Source organism: Equus caballus, chromosome 1 (assembly GCF_041296265.1).
Source record: "Equus caballus isolate H_3958 breed thoroughbred chromosome 1, TB-T2T, whole genome shotgun sequence".
Classification (NCBI taxonomy): Eukaryota; Metazoa; Chordata; class Mammalia; order Perissodactyla; family Equidae; genus Equus; species Equus caballus.
In genome coordinates, this window is record NC_091684.1 from 170,925,755 (window position 1) to 170,941,614 (window position 15,860).

Sequence of the window (15,860 nt, forward strand, 5' to 3'; positions counted from 1 at the left end):
CCAAACCCGTTTGTCTTGTCAGTTCTTCACAAATTGATTGTTTCTTTCTCTAAAAGGTACAAAAGCTTCCTGCTCTGGTTACTTGTTTGGGTCTTCATTCTCCTGTGAAAGCTCCCATGTAATTGTGAAAATTTAATAAAATTTATATGCTTTTCTCCTGTTAATCTATATTTGCCAGTTTAATTTTCAGACCCAGTCAGGGACCCTACAGGGGTCAAGGAAAACTCTTTTCTCCCCTACAATGACATATTGCATTTGTTGAAACCCATAGAACTGTACGGCACAAAAGTGAATCCTAATGTAAATTGTGGGCTTTAGTTAATAATAATGTCTCAATATTGGTTCATCAATTATAACAAAAGTACTACACTAATGCAAGATGTTAATAACAGGAAAATTGTGTGCTGTGTGGTTAGGAGATAAGGGAGAAGAGGATTATGGGAACTCTCTGTAATTCTGCTCAATTTTTCTGTAAAGCTAAAACTGCTCTGAACAAATAAGTCTATTAATTTTTTAAAAAAAGAAAAAAATGGGGCTGGCCCCGTGGCCGAGTGGTTAAGTTCGCAAGCTCCGCTGCAGGCGGCCCAGTGTTTCGTTGGTTCGAATCCTGGGCGCGGACATGGCACTGCTCATCAAACCACGCTGAGGCGGCGTCCCACATGCCACAACTAGAGGAACCCACAACGAAGAATATACAACTATGTACCGGGGGGCTTTGGGGAGAAAAAGGAAATAATAAAATCTTTAAAAAAAAAAAAAAAAAGTGTCTGTTTGCCTAGCACTGGTATATCCTATTCTACAGCCAGATGTATTAGAATAGTCCCCCTTCTCTCTGCAGTTCCACAATTTGAAATTACCCCAAGCCCACAACCAGAGGAAAACAATATCAAATTACCCACGTTCTTAGGCAGGGGTCTCCAATCCCAGCCTCACACCAGAATTGCCTGTGGAACTTTTAAAAATGCTAAGATCCCAGGACAACTGAATCAGAATCTTGGGGAGTGAGGTCTTTGCATGTCCATGTTTAATAAGCTCCAGAGTGATTCTGATACCCATTCCTACTTGAGAACCATTTTTTTTTTGTCTGACACTGATTTTCGCCCAATGCCCAAGTTCTCAAGACTGGGCTTCTGCCTGACTCCTGAGATGAAATTTCTACTTTGTCTTAATTCAGGCAGGTGCATTCCTGTCTTGCTACCATGAGATGCAAGACAGATGGAGGAGGGCATGAACGGGAACTACTTCTCTTATCTATCTCTTTCAAATCATCTCAAATCTTGGAACTGTAGGAGAAGAAGAGTATCTTTTCCTTCTATCCTTCTAAGTTCTCAGCTGGGGATCCCTGTAACAAAATATAGATTAACAAGAGAAAAGCATATAAATTTATTTAATATGTTTTACATGACACACGAGCCTTCCTAAGGAAATGAAGACCTGAAGAAGCAGTTAAATCCGAGCGTTTTTATGCTAGGTTTGATGAAGAGTAGAAAGTCGTGGAAAGATGTCATAGAACAAAAGGTATGAGCTAAGCGTAACAAACTGGGGGAAACTTAGCAAGGCCTGTCTGTTCAGATTCCCCTCAGCATCTCTCCGTCTTTGGAGATAAGGATGCACCTTTCCTCTGGATAGGGAGGGCACCTCTCACACAATGATCTTATGACCTGCTTCAGGGGAAGGTGGGAAAGTTCTTCCTGCACCTGCCATTTCTCAAATTTCTTCAGCTTGAAATAGTCAATATGTCAAGGTGCCATATTCTGGAGTAGGATGTCCTGAGTGCAGTCAGAAGCTCCCTGTGTAGCAAATGGACCCTGGTGGTTGGCTTGGCCCTTGTGCCAGCCCTACACTTCTAAAGCAAGTTCATGGCATATGAGGTGTGTCTATTAGGGACTCTCTATTTAAACACACCTGTGTCTTCTCCACACGCTCAACTATTATTTAGTCTATTCCTTTCCCTAGATTTTTATATATGCTTTTGACTGCAAAAGTAATGGCCCAAATCCATTGTCATAGGAATAACAGAAGATTAGTATCTTAAACTAAACAGTTACTTATTATAACAATTATCAGGCATATTCAGACCTCTTAGAACACTCCCTCTTCCATGGTTGCTGAGGTATTTCTGTGTCAGGCATCTGACCAATGAGTGGCCAGAACAGTGAGTCAGAGGCTGATGCTAAGTGATGAGTTCTAAGTTCCTTTGTGAGGTTTAGTTTTCTTGTTTCTGCAGAGCTGAAGGCCTAACACTCAAAATGGCCCCAATTCTTAGCCCATTGGCCAATTTGGGCATGTGATACCATTTTTTTTTGGTCCAATTGCATACTATTTCTTACAATGCCTTTCTTCCTTTCCATACCAGCCTTAGGAGCTGTATTTATTTTCCTGCACAAGTCATAAGTTTTCCATATTACCTGAAGGGAAAAATTGTCCAAGACTTGGAAATAGACAAAAGAGATTACTAGATGTCCTTTCATTGAAGTGCTGGGAGTTATCTCACAGACCCACTGGGGATGAACAGATACTACTGAGGAGCATACCTTTGATCAACATGCAGGGTAGAAATGAAATCATACAAAACCGATAACAACCCAGATGTTTCCTGTTTGTAGTAATGCAAAGGAATTATGTCTGGCAGAAAATATAAATTTTTGTAAACCAAAATTACATTGGAACTGTTTTAACTCGTTACTGATTTCCTCATTACTGAATGAGTTGAATAAAATGAATTTATTTATGAGTTTATTCAGTATCATGGGTTTATTTCTTTTTTTTTCCTTTTTCTCCCCAAAGCCGCCCAGTACATAGTTGTATATTCTTCGTTGTAGGTCCTTCTTGTTGCGGCATGTGGGATGCTGCCTCAGCGTGGTTTGAAGAGCAGTGCCATGTCCGCGCCCAGGATTCGAACCAATGAAACACTGGGCTGCCTGCAGCGGAGCTTGCGAACTTAACCACTCGGCCACGGGGCCAGCCCCTTGGGTTTATTTCTTAAAACTTTCATGATAGTCATGTTTTTAACTTTTAGAAAAAATTATACTTTAACACTTCATACTTTTACAGGTGTAATTTCCTTTTCCTGGGATAGCTTTTCTAACCTAATCAGCTTGGTTTCCTATCCATCTTGCAAGGCTGTGCTCAGATGTCCTGTCTTCTAAGCTTTCCCTCTTCCTTCTCCCCCTCTCTAGGCACAGAACAACTGTCCAGCCTTAATTTGTTCAGACTCTACCAGCACTCATTGCATTCTATTATAATTGTCAAAGTATATTATAATTATGCCAAAATTGGTATAATTGAAGAGTAAATTCAGTTAGAAAACTTCAAACCTGCTGTCTCATCTCCCACTCTCTGCTCTAGAACCTGGAAGGGTAGAAGAAAAAGATTTTTTTCCTGTCCTACACTACATTTTGAAGTGGTATTTAATGTGAAAAAATATTGGTATTCTCTATATGTAAATTGATTGTTGATGAAGAACTACTGGCTTAACACTAATGTCTTGTGAGTTTGGTTGGTATAGGTCATCATCTCCCAGGTGTCTATTCATTCCCGGGTGCATGGAAAACTTGCAAAGCTACGGAGCTGCCCCTGGATCATAATGATCAACCTAGATTTGTTGGCTGCTCATTGAGGCCCAGAGTTCTAGGAAGGTGTGCAGTCACTTAATTGAAAATGGTGATACCATGGTCTTTTCTCGAATTGTTTCACAGCTGGAGTCATTCAACAGTACAGGAGGCTGAAGAACACAAGGTACTTTAATGTTTAGTATTTCTTCCTCCCCATCCCTGCCCTGGGCAAATTATGTGGAGTGACCATTTCTCTTACTCTGTATCTCTCTCTTGCGCATAACAAACAGAAGTCTCATGGACTCTGGTTACTTGTGTCCTCAAGATTTCCTGCTCCAATTTACTTCCTCTTTCCTCCTACAAAGTTTGTCTTAAGCCCAATTCTTGAGGAGAGCTGCATTTTAAAGTTCTCTAACCCCGCCCTATTTCTCTGCCAAAGGAAAATGGTTATTATCAGATAAACTCAATTATGCTGAAATCTTCTACTAATGTGTTATCCCTCAGGAAAGGTAATGCCTTAACCTATCCAAAATGCATTAGCCTCCTTAGAGACATTCTTAATGAAAGTGCAGTAGGGACCTCTGTCAGTCTGTGGCTGATAGAGAAAGTCCTTTTTAATCCTTGGAATTTATAGCTTCCATACAGATGAAAGCACCTGCATTTTTTTCTTTCTTTTTTTTTTTTCTTGCTAGGGAAGATTATCCGTGAGCTAACATCTGCCACCAATCTTCCTCTACTTGGTATGTGGGTTGCTGCCACAGCATGAGTGACTAGTGGTGTAGGTCTGTGCCTGGGATCTGAACCCCTGAACCCAGGCCACTGAAGTAGAGCACACCAAACTTAACCACTATGCCATGAGGCTGGCCCTGTATTTTTATATTAGAAATCCCCATCTTCTGGTGCTAGGTAGAGGAGATGATTGATGGGCACTGGTCATGCTTGTTTTATCAAAGTCAAAATTAAAGTACCAGCCGAAGGATGGGAAAGGAAGAAAACCAATATTGACTGAGCATCTACTGTGGAGCAGGAAAATGCTGCATATTTTATACCCAGTCAGCTCTGCCTACGCCTCTCAACCTGGGTGGAACTCAGCATGTCACCACAATCAATGCCTAGGTCACAACTTTTCCCCAGCTTACCACATAAATAGTTACACTGTCATCATACACGTAAGCACATTACACACATTAGACACACACATATAATGCACACCTTAAACCTACAAACAGCACAAATCACATCCAAGCATAATCTATATCAGACACACCTATAACACCTATACCAATCACATAGCACATACGTGGCTCACATAACAAATATAAATGTCACACACATTGGAATGATTTAATTTATTTAGGGGAGGGAAGATCATTCAGTTTAAGTAGGTACAAGGAGAGTCAATATCAGGAAAATTCCTCAGTTAGTCAAAAAGAGATGCCAGATGAGCTGAATCTTTTAAAAAAATATAAAAAAAATCAGGGGAGTGAGGACAAAAGGATACACCAGGCAGAGAAACAACATAGGCAAAGTTATGCTATCAAGAAACCATGTGGTACATAATTCTAAGCAGTTGGAAAACATTGGTGCATAAATGCAAAGTAGGGAGTAGCAGGAGCTATTGATGCAGGCAGGAGTCACCCTTCAGAAGCATTGAATACTCTACTAGAAACCTGGGGGTGTGGGTAGACATTCTAGTTGCTAATCTCTAACAACCGGATGTCCTCTATGCTATCAACAAACCCATTCATGCCACAGTGGAATTCAATGTGACTATAGCTCCTGTGCTCTTTGTAGCTCTGTTTGTTATTCCTCTGGTAGCACCTGAGTATTTTGAAGGGATACTGGGCCCACACGTAGACGTTTCTGTAGCGATCTCTCCAGTTCCTGATGCATGCATGCTCAATTTTGTGCCAAAAGGTATAGATGAAGATGTGATAGTTCTTGCCTCTGAGAGCTTCTCTTTTTCTCATGAGGTCATTACATCTGTACTCACTGAATTCCAAGCTTGTGCTCAGATGATGCTGTTTCATGAATTCCTTCCAGGAAAGGTTCTCGCTGTGTACAAGGAGCCCACATAGAGGGAACATCAGGGCCAGGAGAGGGCCTAGAACCTTTAGAGAGGATGCCATCTCAGTCACCAAGGCCACCTTTGAGTCCACAGGGAAGAGAGAGGAAAGCATTATCTCGACGTGGCCCTAAAACCTGAGTTCCATCTTAAAATTCCTTTCCCTGCCAATGTAGGCACTTGGGCTCAATTTTACCATTTGGTTGCCAGACTAGAAGATGATAAGTCTCACTAGATAAGAAGAGTTAAAAGAACTGAAAATATTCTAAAACCTGACTGAGACAAACACAAAATTGTAATAAACAGATGAAGTTTATTTTCAGAATTCCATACACCTCCTGTCCACCTTCTCTTCCACCCAAACTGAGGAACCAGTCACCCTCTAGCTAGCTCTGTTTTATAGTCCAGGTCAGTTCTCACAAGAGCATGTATCCAAAAGAGAATGCTACTTGAAGTTTCATGTTTGTGAGTGGAAAGAGTTGTCACCTTTCAAAGGAATGTAGAAGATGAATAAAGACTTGGGAGAGTTTTTCCGAACGGGAAGTCTTTGGTTCCCCAAAATCCCAGGCTGCAGTTACACTGACTCTGCAAGATGGTGCTTATCTGACCTTGACTTCCTTATAACACTTCCCCAAAGCCTGTGTGAAACACTTAGCACTTCTGACTATGCACACCCCTTCTCAGAGGCCATTTCCTTAATTACCATCATTATAAATGATCTTGATTTGTCACTTAGAATGTCATCATAAAGGAACTCCAGTTTTGAAATATTGCTCAAGCACCAAGATTGAAACTGCCCTCACAGGAGCTACTCTGGTCAAAAGTTAGAGCATGGATTTGTTTGAAAAAGTCTTCCTTTTAAACTAGCTCTCTGTCCTCATTTACCATAAGGAGTGGAGCTGGCCCTACCGGACCTCCAACCTGATTCTCAACTCTCTGAGCACTGGTGTCCTTAAATGGGGCTAATAATAGCTCCCTCACAGACCTGTGAGAGTCTAGTGAGATACATGTGTGCCAGCAATTCTGAGGGTGTCAAATGCTACATCAGGCACAGCTCAAGGGGTAGGCACTTTCTCATTTCTGGCACCCTATCCCTGGTCCAAGGCTTAAACAGGATGAGAAGATCAGGATTCAAGCTGCTTCGGTGTGCTATGCTTGGGAAGATTCAGGAGGAAGCCTGGTGAGGGGATTGGGAGGTGGCAAGGGAGAAGGGACTGTATCAGTGAGATTAATGCTGAGTTGAATTCAGGCATTTGCTTCCTACAAGTTGGATCACATTCCATTCTTAACTCTACCATTTAGAGGTTCAATCAAGCCCCTTCAGGTGTTCCTGGGCCTTTCCCCCAAGCATCCTCAGCAACAACCCTTCTAACTCACTCAATTCAGATCCAACACTCACGTCACTGGTTGTAGTGGGGATCAGTATGTGAATCTGAAGAGCAGGGAGTCTGTGTCCTTCCCCTTTTCTCAGAACCAAGAAGTCTACAGCAGTGGAGAAAGGAGTAGCTGTTGGAGGTACAGTGCTCCGACTGATTGGCAGTGGTTGGGTGGGGAGAGGGGACAATATTACTGTGTGAACCTGTTCCCATATCTTCTCATCTAGAACACTTGGGTTCACACTGAGAATAGCCTGGAGCAAAGGTGCTAAACATCAAAGACTGACTTCTGGGCACAAACGCGAGTTGCAAGGCTCTGAGGAGAGGTAACCCCAGAGAAGAGTTATCTGGAGTTAACAGGAGGCAACCAGAGATCTGGCTCCTAAATTCACTTCCCGACAAACTTCTAGGGGAAAGTCCCTGAATAGCTAGGCTATCTTTTATGGGAATTTCAATGGGGAAAATCACTTCTGGAGTTGTGAACTGTGGGTCCTTCTTTGAGAGGTGAAAAAGTATCTGGTCAAAGGTGCAATTTATGGATAAACTGAGATCCTTGAATGTGTTTTCTATCAACATATTTTTTTAAGGGCTGTTTCTAGCTAAGCCATCTAGGTTGAGTTTCTCACTGGGCCACCTTGTTATCAAAATGTCATGAAGAGTAGCAGAATATGCCACCCCAAAATATGCCTCTTTGGCATTAGGATTACTTCTAGCTGGCTGTTTTTGAGAAACAGCAGACACAGAAGTTCTGAAAGCCTAGTAGAAGTTACCCTTTTGTAAGGGACATTTATGCTTATAAGAGACATCTCCATCTGTAAGTGTGTCTCCCTCTCAGTATACTCTCTGTACCAGGAAGAAGATGACTTTAAATCACAAGAAACTCTTATCAGTGGAGAAGGCAAGGACTTAAATCTGCATAATAACCTTATGCTTGTTTGTTGTGCTTTTTCTGGTCATCTGCCATAACTGGTCTCCCCACCCCCACCATGCTTCTTTTGTCTTTAGCTGAAGATGGTATTTAAGGTGGTAGCTTGTGCCATTTTTGGGGAGTTTTCTGGGTATATCCCATGTGTATAGGACATATACATGACATTAAACTTCTGTTTGCTTTAATCTTGTTAATCTGTTTTTTATTATGGGGCGGGATGGGTCTCAGCCAAGAACCTAGAAGCATAGAGGGAAAATTATTTTTCCTGCCCTATAGTCAGGATATTCATTTTATATCCAGAACTTATCTTCAAAGCATGATTAGTATAGAGGAGGAAGACAACTCCTCTATTCTCTAGGTCTTTCTGGCTGGTCTACAAATTAAATTGACATGAGACAGAATAATGGGAGAAAATCTAGCAAAGCTTTATGACATGTTTACATGGGAGAAAGCTAGAAAAACTGAGCAACTCGCCAGAATGGCTGAAGTTGCCAGCTTAAATACCATCTTCAGCTAAAGACAAAGGAGTATGTTGGAGGTGGGGGGAGTCAGTTGTGGGAGATTACCAGGAAAAGCACAGTAAACAAGAGTAAGGTTATTATGTAGGTTTAAGTCCTTGCCTTTTGCACTGGCAAGAGTTTATAGAGATAAGGTCAACCCCTCTTTCTAGTACAGAGAGGGAGACATCTTTACAAATGGAGATTTTCCTTACAAATGTAAATATATCTTATAAAGAATTACTTCTACTTGATTTTCAGAGCTTCTCCTCTGTCTGCTGTTTCTTCAAAGTAACCAGCCCAAAATAATCCTCATGCCAAAGAAACACATCTTGAGGTGGCAAATTCTACTCCCCTACAGTAACAATGCCATCCCATTTTATAATCTCTTGGTCTTCTCTTTGGATTGGAAATATGTCATCTGGATTAGATAGGGACATGTTGGTGAAGGAATTCAGAATGAGCCTCCCCAAAATATGCCACTTTGGCATGTGGATTATGTTGACTTCAAGTTAATCAAGGCCCAAAGACTCATGAAGACCGTTTTACTCTCCCTTAACTGACTCAAAGAATTTAGATAGACGAGCTGGTCCAGGAAGAGAAGTATCACCAGAGATAACTACAAAGAGTACGGACTAGGTGTGATAAACTGGAGGGAGTCCACCTGGGCCTGTTTGTTCAAAGTCCTCTCTGTATCCTATTGTTTCTGCAAGGCATGGTAAACATTTGTTTACCAAACATTTGCTCTTCCCATCTTCCCGTGAATTGTCTTCCTTCCTTTTGAAGCCCCAAACCCCTATCCCCTTCTCCTTAGCTCAGATTGGCATATAAGCCTCAATTACTTGACTGTTGGAGAACCTCTCGTGGGCTCCCCGTACATACAAAATTAAATTTGTATTTCTCATATTAATCTGTCTTCTGTCAATTTAATTATTAGGCCAACCAGAAGAACCTAGAAGGGTAGAAGAAGAGTTTTCCTGCCCCACATTGGCATTTTAAGGGACATGTTGGTATTTACAGAAACTCTGGTACACTTTAAACCCCAGCTCATGTCAAACACTCCTTGAATAATAGGTAATCATGTACTGACAGACTGGGTGGGAGTTGTCTCAGAGTACACTCTGTAAATCCAACTACTCTCTAGTTTTTTGGGCGAAGAGGGAGACTAAAAGGGAAGGAATTCTGGGCACTTGGGTTTGGAGGATTTGAGAGATGACTCTGAGAAAAAGTAAGGTGGGGCCATCATGTGCCCATACATACATCCAGAACCCTTCCTAACAAGTTTGTGCTATCTACAAGACTTAAATCAAATAGTGACTCAATGAATGTAGAGAGAGGCAGGAGAGAGAAGCTACCAGGGCTAATGTGTGAAAGGGCAAGCTAAGAAAGAGGTCCATAGTTTTCAAGGCATCCTATTTTAGCATAGACTATCAGGGAGTATTTTTGAGAATTATTTGAAACAATGCATGTGAAAGTAGTTTTTTAAATGATAAAGTGTTATGCTGACATCAACTGTTGATAATATTATCACAAGGTTGTTCTAGCCCAGTTATTTCCAGTGTCAACTAGGTAATCCAGTGTTTCTCAAATGTGTGATATTCTACTCTCAATTTGGAAAAAAAATTATTATGAACCCATAGCATACAACCATGAACTCTACCATGAACTAAGCCAAAACTTATAAGACCTCTCTAATATGAAGTCAAATAGGAAGCAACCTAAACTAAACTGTGGGAACACTATCTCTTTACATCTGCAGAATGAGCAACTACCTGAGCAGACCAGGGAGGTAAGTTAACCACTGTTTCTGGAAGCTGCTTATTGGGTCTGCTTCCTATAACTCTATCTACCAGCTTTTGTAACAGAAGCTGCTTGGGTTGTGGCTTCTGATTTGAGCTCCTAAGGAGTTATCCTTTGAATACAAATTTAAAAGCATTTCCTAATCATATTCTTTCTTTAAACATTTTCCTTGACTTAAACTCCTTTCTATTAATTCCTTGATATTTACTTTTGTTAACCCTATTCTGTTCTTCAATTTTTTGGAACAACTGTTTCTCAAAACCATAATAAGTAACAGATTTCCTCACACAGATGGTAATAATGTCTCAAGGTGACTTAACCTGGGATCCCTGGGCTTCCAAGGACCCCATGGATGGAATTGATAGGGTCCACGAACTGGTACAGGGAAAAAAATTACATTTTTATTTTCATTAACCTGCAGCATAAATTTAGCAATTCCTTCACTTATGAATGTAGAAAGCAATAAAAACCACAGATACTTTCATATCAGTTTATAGTTGTTGCAAATATCTCAAAATATTTTATATCGTTCACTACTTCAAAACTACAGTAGTAAGTAGGCTCACAGTTAGATCTTATTATTTAGTGCATTACTAAACATATGTGTTACTATATCACAAACTTTAAATGTTTCATTTGATTTCCTTTATAATCCAATGCATTTTATTTTGTGCATTTAATAGTATTGTTCTGAGAACAATTACTATTGCTCTCTTGTTTTCAATTGTTGTTATTAGTCTCAATTATCCTTTGGCTTCACCAGAATGCCAAAGGGGTGCATGACACCACAAAGCTTATCACCTCTCTCTAGGGGCTGGCAGAGGAACACAATGGAAGAAATAGGATTCCTGAGTAATTTGCACCACTTACCTAGGAATTCTTACATGAGAAGGAAGTAAAATTCTTCGTTCTTAAACTACGGTAGTATTTTCACAACTTAGCCTTTCCCTAACTAACCCATTTTGATTGCCTGGACGGTTGTGAGAAATGTTATCTTTTATTGTTGATAATGTTATAATTCAAATCTGCCTTAACTATTTTAACCAGAGAGAAAAAGAACACAAGTATTTCAAAGAAAAAAAACAGACAATGCATTAGTTATTTTTATTAGGCTTTGGATGAATTTCCGAAGTCCCAGTAAAGTCACAATCAGGCAGACAGACTCTTGTACCCTCATAATTCTCTGACTCCTAAGTTTAGTTCTAATGGTCTCTCTTTCTTACTCTCACTCTCTTTCTCTCAGTGAGGTCCAACACTTGGGAAGAAGTTAAGGAAAGGACATGACCATAGACTTTCTCTGGAAGTTAGGTGTTGAGAGAATGCCCAGAATGATCATGTATCATCAAAATACCACCAGGCAATCAAACACATCATGGAAGACCCGAGAGCAAGTTCCAGTTATGCTGTCTGTATTATGGTAGGAATGAAGGATGTTAAAAACCAAAATTCAACTGAGTAAGTTTTAAAGATCTTATTGGCTTTATTCTACACTTCATGAATCCTTTCCACCTGTAAAAGTCTTTCATTTTGTACATCTTCTTGAAGCTCCTTTTTATCTGCAAGATTGGATGCTGCCCGATACATGAACCATTGAAGAGGCCAATAAGATCTTAAAAATTTACTCTATTGAACATTGTTGTTTTTTAATAGGTAGCAATACAATCTTATATAATTGAAATTTGCTAATGGGGTAAATCCTAAGTGTTCTCACCACACACTCAAAAGGGTAACCATGGGAGGTGATAGATATGTTAATTAGCTTGATTGTCGTGATTATTTTACAATGTATATGTATACCAAATCAAGTTATACACTTTAAATACAATAGATATCTGCTGTAATTTAAATGTTTCAGTTTAGTCCTTCCACACACATGCTTTCCTTCTTTATCAGCTAGGGTCTTCATACATCTCTGTTCCCCAATTTGTTTCTATATATTCAAGGGGAAAAGGAGGGTGTAAGCATTAACTTTGAGAGGAATCATTCCCTCTGGAGTAAATGAAACTAAGTTTTCTGTGTTGTGGCCATTGATCCAACGGGTGTTAGTCTCGGACCAGAGTTTATGAGGATATTGAGGAGTGTGCATGTTTATAAACTAGAGAGGAATTAAAAGGGGATAGTAAGGAAAAAAAAAGAATAGGAGAAAAAGAAATAATCCCCCACGCAAGAACCTCAGCACAGTCTTCTCAGATACATGCAGTTTAAGTCCTTTGTTACAGGGAAAACATGAAAGGGAGACTGAATGATTCTTAATGACCTAGTACATTTTTAATCCTCTGACTTACTAGGGTGATTCAACAGTTTAGGAAGAGAAAAAGAAAATTCCTTGTATCATTTCTTGATCTTATTAGATCCAAACAAAACGAAGTTGCCAAATTATATAGATAGAGCTCTCATTTAGCCAATAGATATTTCCAAATTTATAATGCTTCCCCCAAGAGCTGAATTTTGAGAATAACAATTTAAAAAAAAGATACTTTCAAAACATACCTTGTCATGAAATAGAAAAAAACCTGGATTAGTAGTCGGTTAAACAGGATTTTTGTCGCAGTATTTCCATCACTTCATGGTCTCCAGCAGATCCCTTAACTTCAGGCTTCTCTATATGACAACATCAGCAGCAGAATTACAGGGTGCTGTGGCATTAAAATGAGATAATTTAGATGAAATCACTTTGAAATGCTTGAAATACTACATAAATACAGATAATGACTAAACTCCAAAAGAAAGGACCTGAGAGAGCTAAGTTGACCAGTATGATAAAAGGAAGGTTGTTACAGAAAAGTCCAGACTTATTATAGGTTTATGTCCCCATTTCTCTTTGATATTATTTAACAGAATGGGTATATAGAGAAAAAGAATAAGAAATAAACAGAGGAGACGGAGCCTGGACAGCTCAAATGCATTACTCATTGCTATTCGAGGAGTAACTTAAAGGCTAACCGCTGGGCCATAACCCCTCTAGAGTGGCGTCTGTCTATCAAAGTGCACAAGCACCTCCGGGTTTCCCTCACAGGCAATGACAACACGCCTAGCGCTGGCCAAGACCTGATATCTGCAGTCGGGGGCCCTGGAGCTTCCTGTCTCCCTGCAGGCTGGGACCTTCACTACACCCTCATGGCAGTTCATCCTCCGTTCTTGCACTGGATGCCGGGAGTGCTGCAGATACTACGAATGTCCCAGAAGTCTTCACGGATGAAGGCGTTGCAGCCCTTGCACTGATATGAGTCCTCTTCCATCTTTGCATCATCAAGTTGCAGTAGCCATCACTGCCACCTGTCACCTCAGGGTCTATGTGTTGCCACAGGAATCGTTGGTACATGTGATCCTGGCCATAGGAGGGTTGTACCAGCAACAGACCCAGCATGGTCAGCAGCAAGAGCAGAAGCAATGACAGGGTCCTCTGGAGAGCCACTGATACCTCAGAGGTATCTAGGGAGAAACCAAGGGGCAGGAGAAAGGAAGGTAAGAATTGGGCAGTGGAGAGAGGTGTTGAGAATGGCAAGCTGACATTTCCTCAGCTCTGAAGTCTCTTCTTTCCTCCTTCTTCTATGTACCATCTCTTCACTCTTCTCTGCTCACAGCTTTTCCCACTCTTGCTTTCCCAAGAGTGAATAGTTTGCAAACATGGTCTTCTCTGAAAGCAAGAGCCTTTCTCTTTTCTAGAGAAGTTGCTGTAGCCAATGACCCAGGGCAGGTGACTGTCCAGGTGTATATGGCCTATATGGTCAGGGTTTGAAAAGAGAGAAGATCTTTAAATGAAACTGGAGCTGTCTGTTTCTTGAGATAATTCTCAAGTTATGTGATCTCTGGAGAATGTTTGCTTCTCTTGAGACTCAGATTCCCAAGAGTTTGGATAGACTGAGGATATGTCAAAGAAAGTTTAGGAGCTGACTTTAACTCCTTACATCTGGGAATTAAGGAAGGTGGCACAAAAAGGATAGAGTAACAGTCAGGTTTAACCTTTCCTCTCATGTGGCTATTCTTCTAACGGTATTAAAATCAAATCTTTTGGGAATATTGTTAATCCTATAAAAAACAAAAACAGAGGTTACACAACAGTGCTCTGAAGAAAGTAAATATTGGTTTAATGAGCCAATAAATGAAATAAGCTGGCTAATGAACAAAGGAAATGAATTGGGTATAGAGAGTGAAAGTGTTGTGGAATTGAATGATAAGAAAAGCTAAGAAACATGTAAAAGATAAATCTAAACAGCACAATCTCCACAATAGAAGACTTGGATTATGTCTTTTTTCCTTGCTGTTTCTATGCACAACCTAAAAACCTAGGCCCTGGTGATATATTCCATAGTCATGCATCTATCCTTGATGCTCTGCCTGTCTTGCCAATGGCTGTTGGTAGTTGTCTGTCTTCTCTAGTTTCAGGATCATTGTATTGGTACTACTTGGCAGTAGAAGAAAACCGTACATTTAACAGAGTTAAAAAACAAACAAAAACTTCCAGAGCAACAACAAAGAAAGCACTGCCATGTAGGAATCCAGAACTATCTGATAAAATCTGTGCCCTTTCCACATCCTCTGCTGCCTCTCTCATCCCTCTCCCCAAATATCCAGGGTATTAGTCTATGCTCAGAGTTGCTTCTCTAGCATCAGAGTTTAATCAGGGGTGGAAGAGAGTGGGAGTGGAGGTGGGGTCATTCATCAACACTAACTAGCCAGAGGCTGCCATCTGGCCGTCACTCCTGGGATTGACATGAACTCATGGACTGTGAACCCACTTGACTCTTGCGGTGAGGGAGGGTTGACTCATTAGAGCAAAGAAAAATCATCCCTGATTCAACAGCAAGTGAGCAACCCAAAGTAGCAAGCACAATTTTTTGAGAGTTGGACAGGCCCATATCTACATGTGCAGTCCAAGGGCTGGCCCCAGCTGAACTCCTGGTTTGATGTATACGAGTACTACTGTCCTTGTTTTCAAAGATGCTTTCATAACACTCTCTGAGAGAAATGGGTGATGAGGGACAGCCCATTTGTTCCAACTAAAGCTTGGTTGGTGACAAGGACCAGTATCAAAAATAAATTGATTCTTTTAAATGCTGCCTCCTACATTCATAGCCACCTTTTGCCTGCACACAGAAAGATACAAAGCTCTATGGCACATTCCTGTGACTGCAGCTGTAGATACAAGATACGAAGTTAGGAAGAGAGGGAAGTGTAGGGGTTATGGGAAGAAGGGTGCCAGGGAGAAATGATGCTTGATTCACTCCTCAGCCAAGACCAATGGATGCACCTTGTGAAGGTACACTTAGCACTTAGGTGACAGCTTCATTGCAACGATGTACTCTGGGTTGTTTTTCCCAAATCTAATCTTGTGCCTCTCATCTTGCACAGTTCTATCTACTTTTTCTCATCCTGTTTCCTTGTGCCCAAGAATGTGGTTTAGTAAGATAAGTGGCTACAGTGAAGACTTAAACTATTCACGCAGAGCACATCCATGACCTCAGCCACACTAACCAACTGATTTAACAAAACATGGAAAAATATTTGCAAAAAGAAAAGTCCAATGTGGACATCAATGGGTGCATCTCAAGGCTCCAGCTACAACAGAAAATGAAATGATTCCTTAATCACCCTCACACGTACTTTTTGTTCAGCTCTTGCCCCGAAGGCTTTCTCCAT

General features: G+C 40.6%; 2 protein-coding genes and 1 pseudogene across 4 annotated transcripts in view; all 3 read right to left on the minus strand.

The window, feature by feature from the left end:
- RNASE1 (ribonuclease A family member 1, pancreatic) overlaps nt 1–2,145 on the minus strand; it is a 43,280-nt gene extending 41,135 nt beyond the window's left edge. Inside the window, exon 1 of one of the 2 annotated variants that reach the window (XM_023638080.2) lies at nt 2,080–2,145. The gene's annotated coding sequence lies outside the window, so the exon portion shown is untranslated. The remainder of the gene's footprint in view (nt 1–2,079) is intronic. The other variant, XM_070264825.1, reaches the window with a different exon arrangement.
- Nucleotides 2,146–4,888: 2,743 nt separating this feature from the next.
- Nucleotides 4,889–7,175, minus strand: EDDM3B (epididymal protein 3B). 2 transcript variants are annotated; one of them, XM_003363535.5, is made up of 2 exons: nt 7,019–7,175; nt 4,889–5,701 (listed from the first exon to the last, which is right to left on the minus strand). In XM_003363535.5, exon 2 carries the CDS (start codon nt 5,681–5,683, stop codon nt 5,246–5,248), a length of 438 nt encoding a protein of 145 aa, XP_003363583.2. In that variant the 5' UTR covers nt 5,684–5,701; nt 7,019–7,175; the 3' UTR covers nt 4,889–5,245. The 2 variants fall into 2 exon arrangements, with proteins under 2 accessions (XP_003363583.2, XP_070095893.1); XM_070239792.1 differs by having other exon boundaries at nt 6,997–7,173.
- Nucleotides 7,176–13,181: 6,006 nt separating this feature from the next.
- Nucleotides 13,182–15,860, minus strand: LOC100072691 (ribonuclease 4-like; annotated as a pseudogene).

What these genes read in the sequence shown, in the direction of transcription:
- EDDM3B (XM_003363535.5), bottom strand. Translation starts at nt 5,683, where the DNA reads ATGGCATCCTCTCTAAAGGTTCTAGGCCCTCTCCTGGCCCTGATGTTC.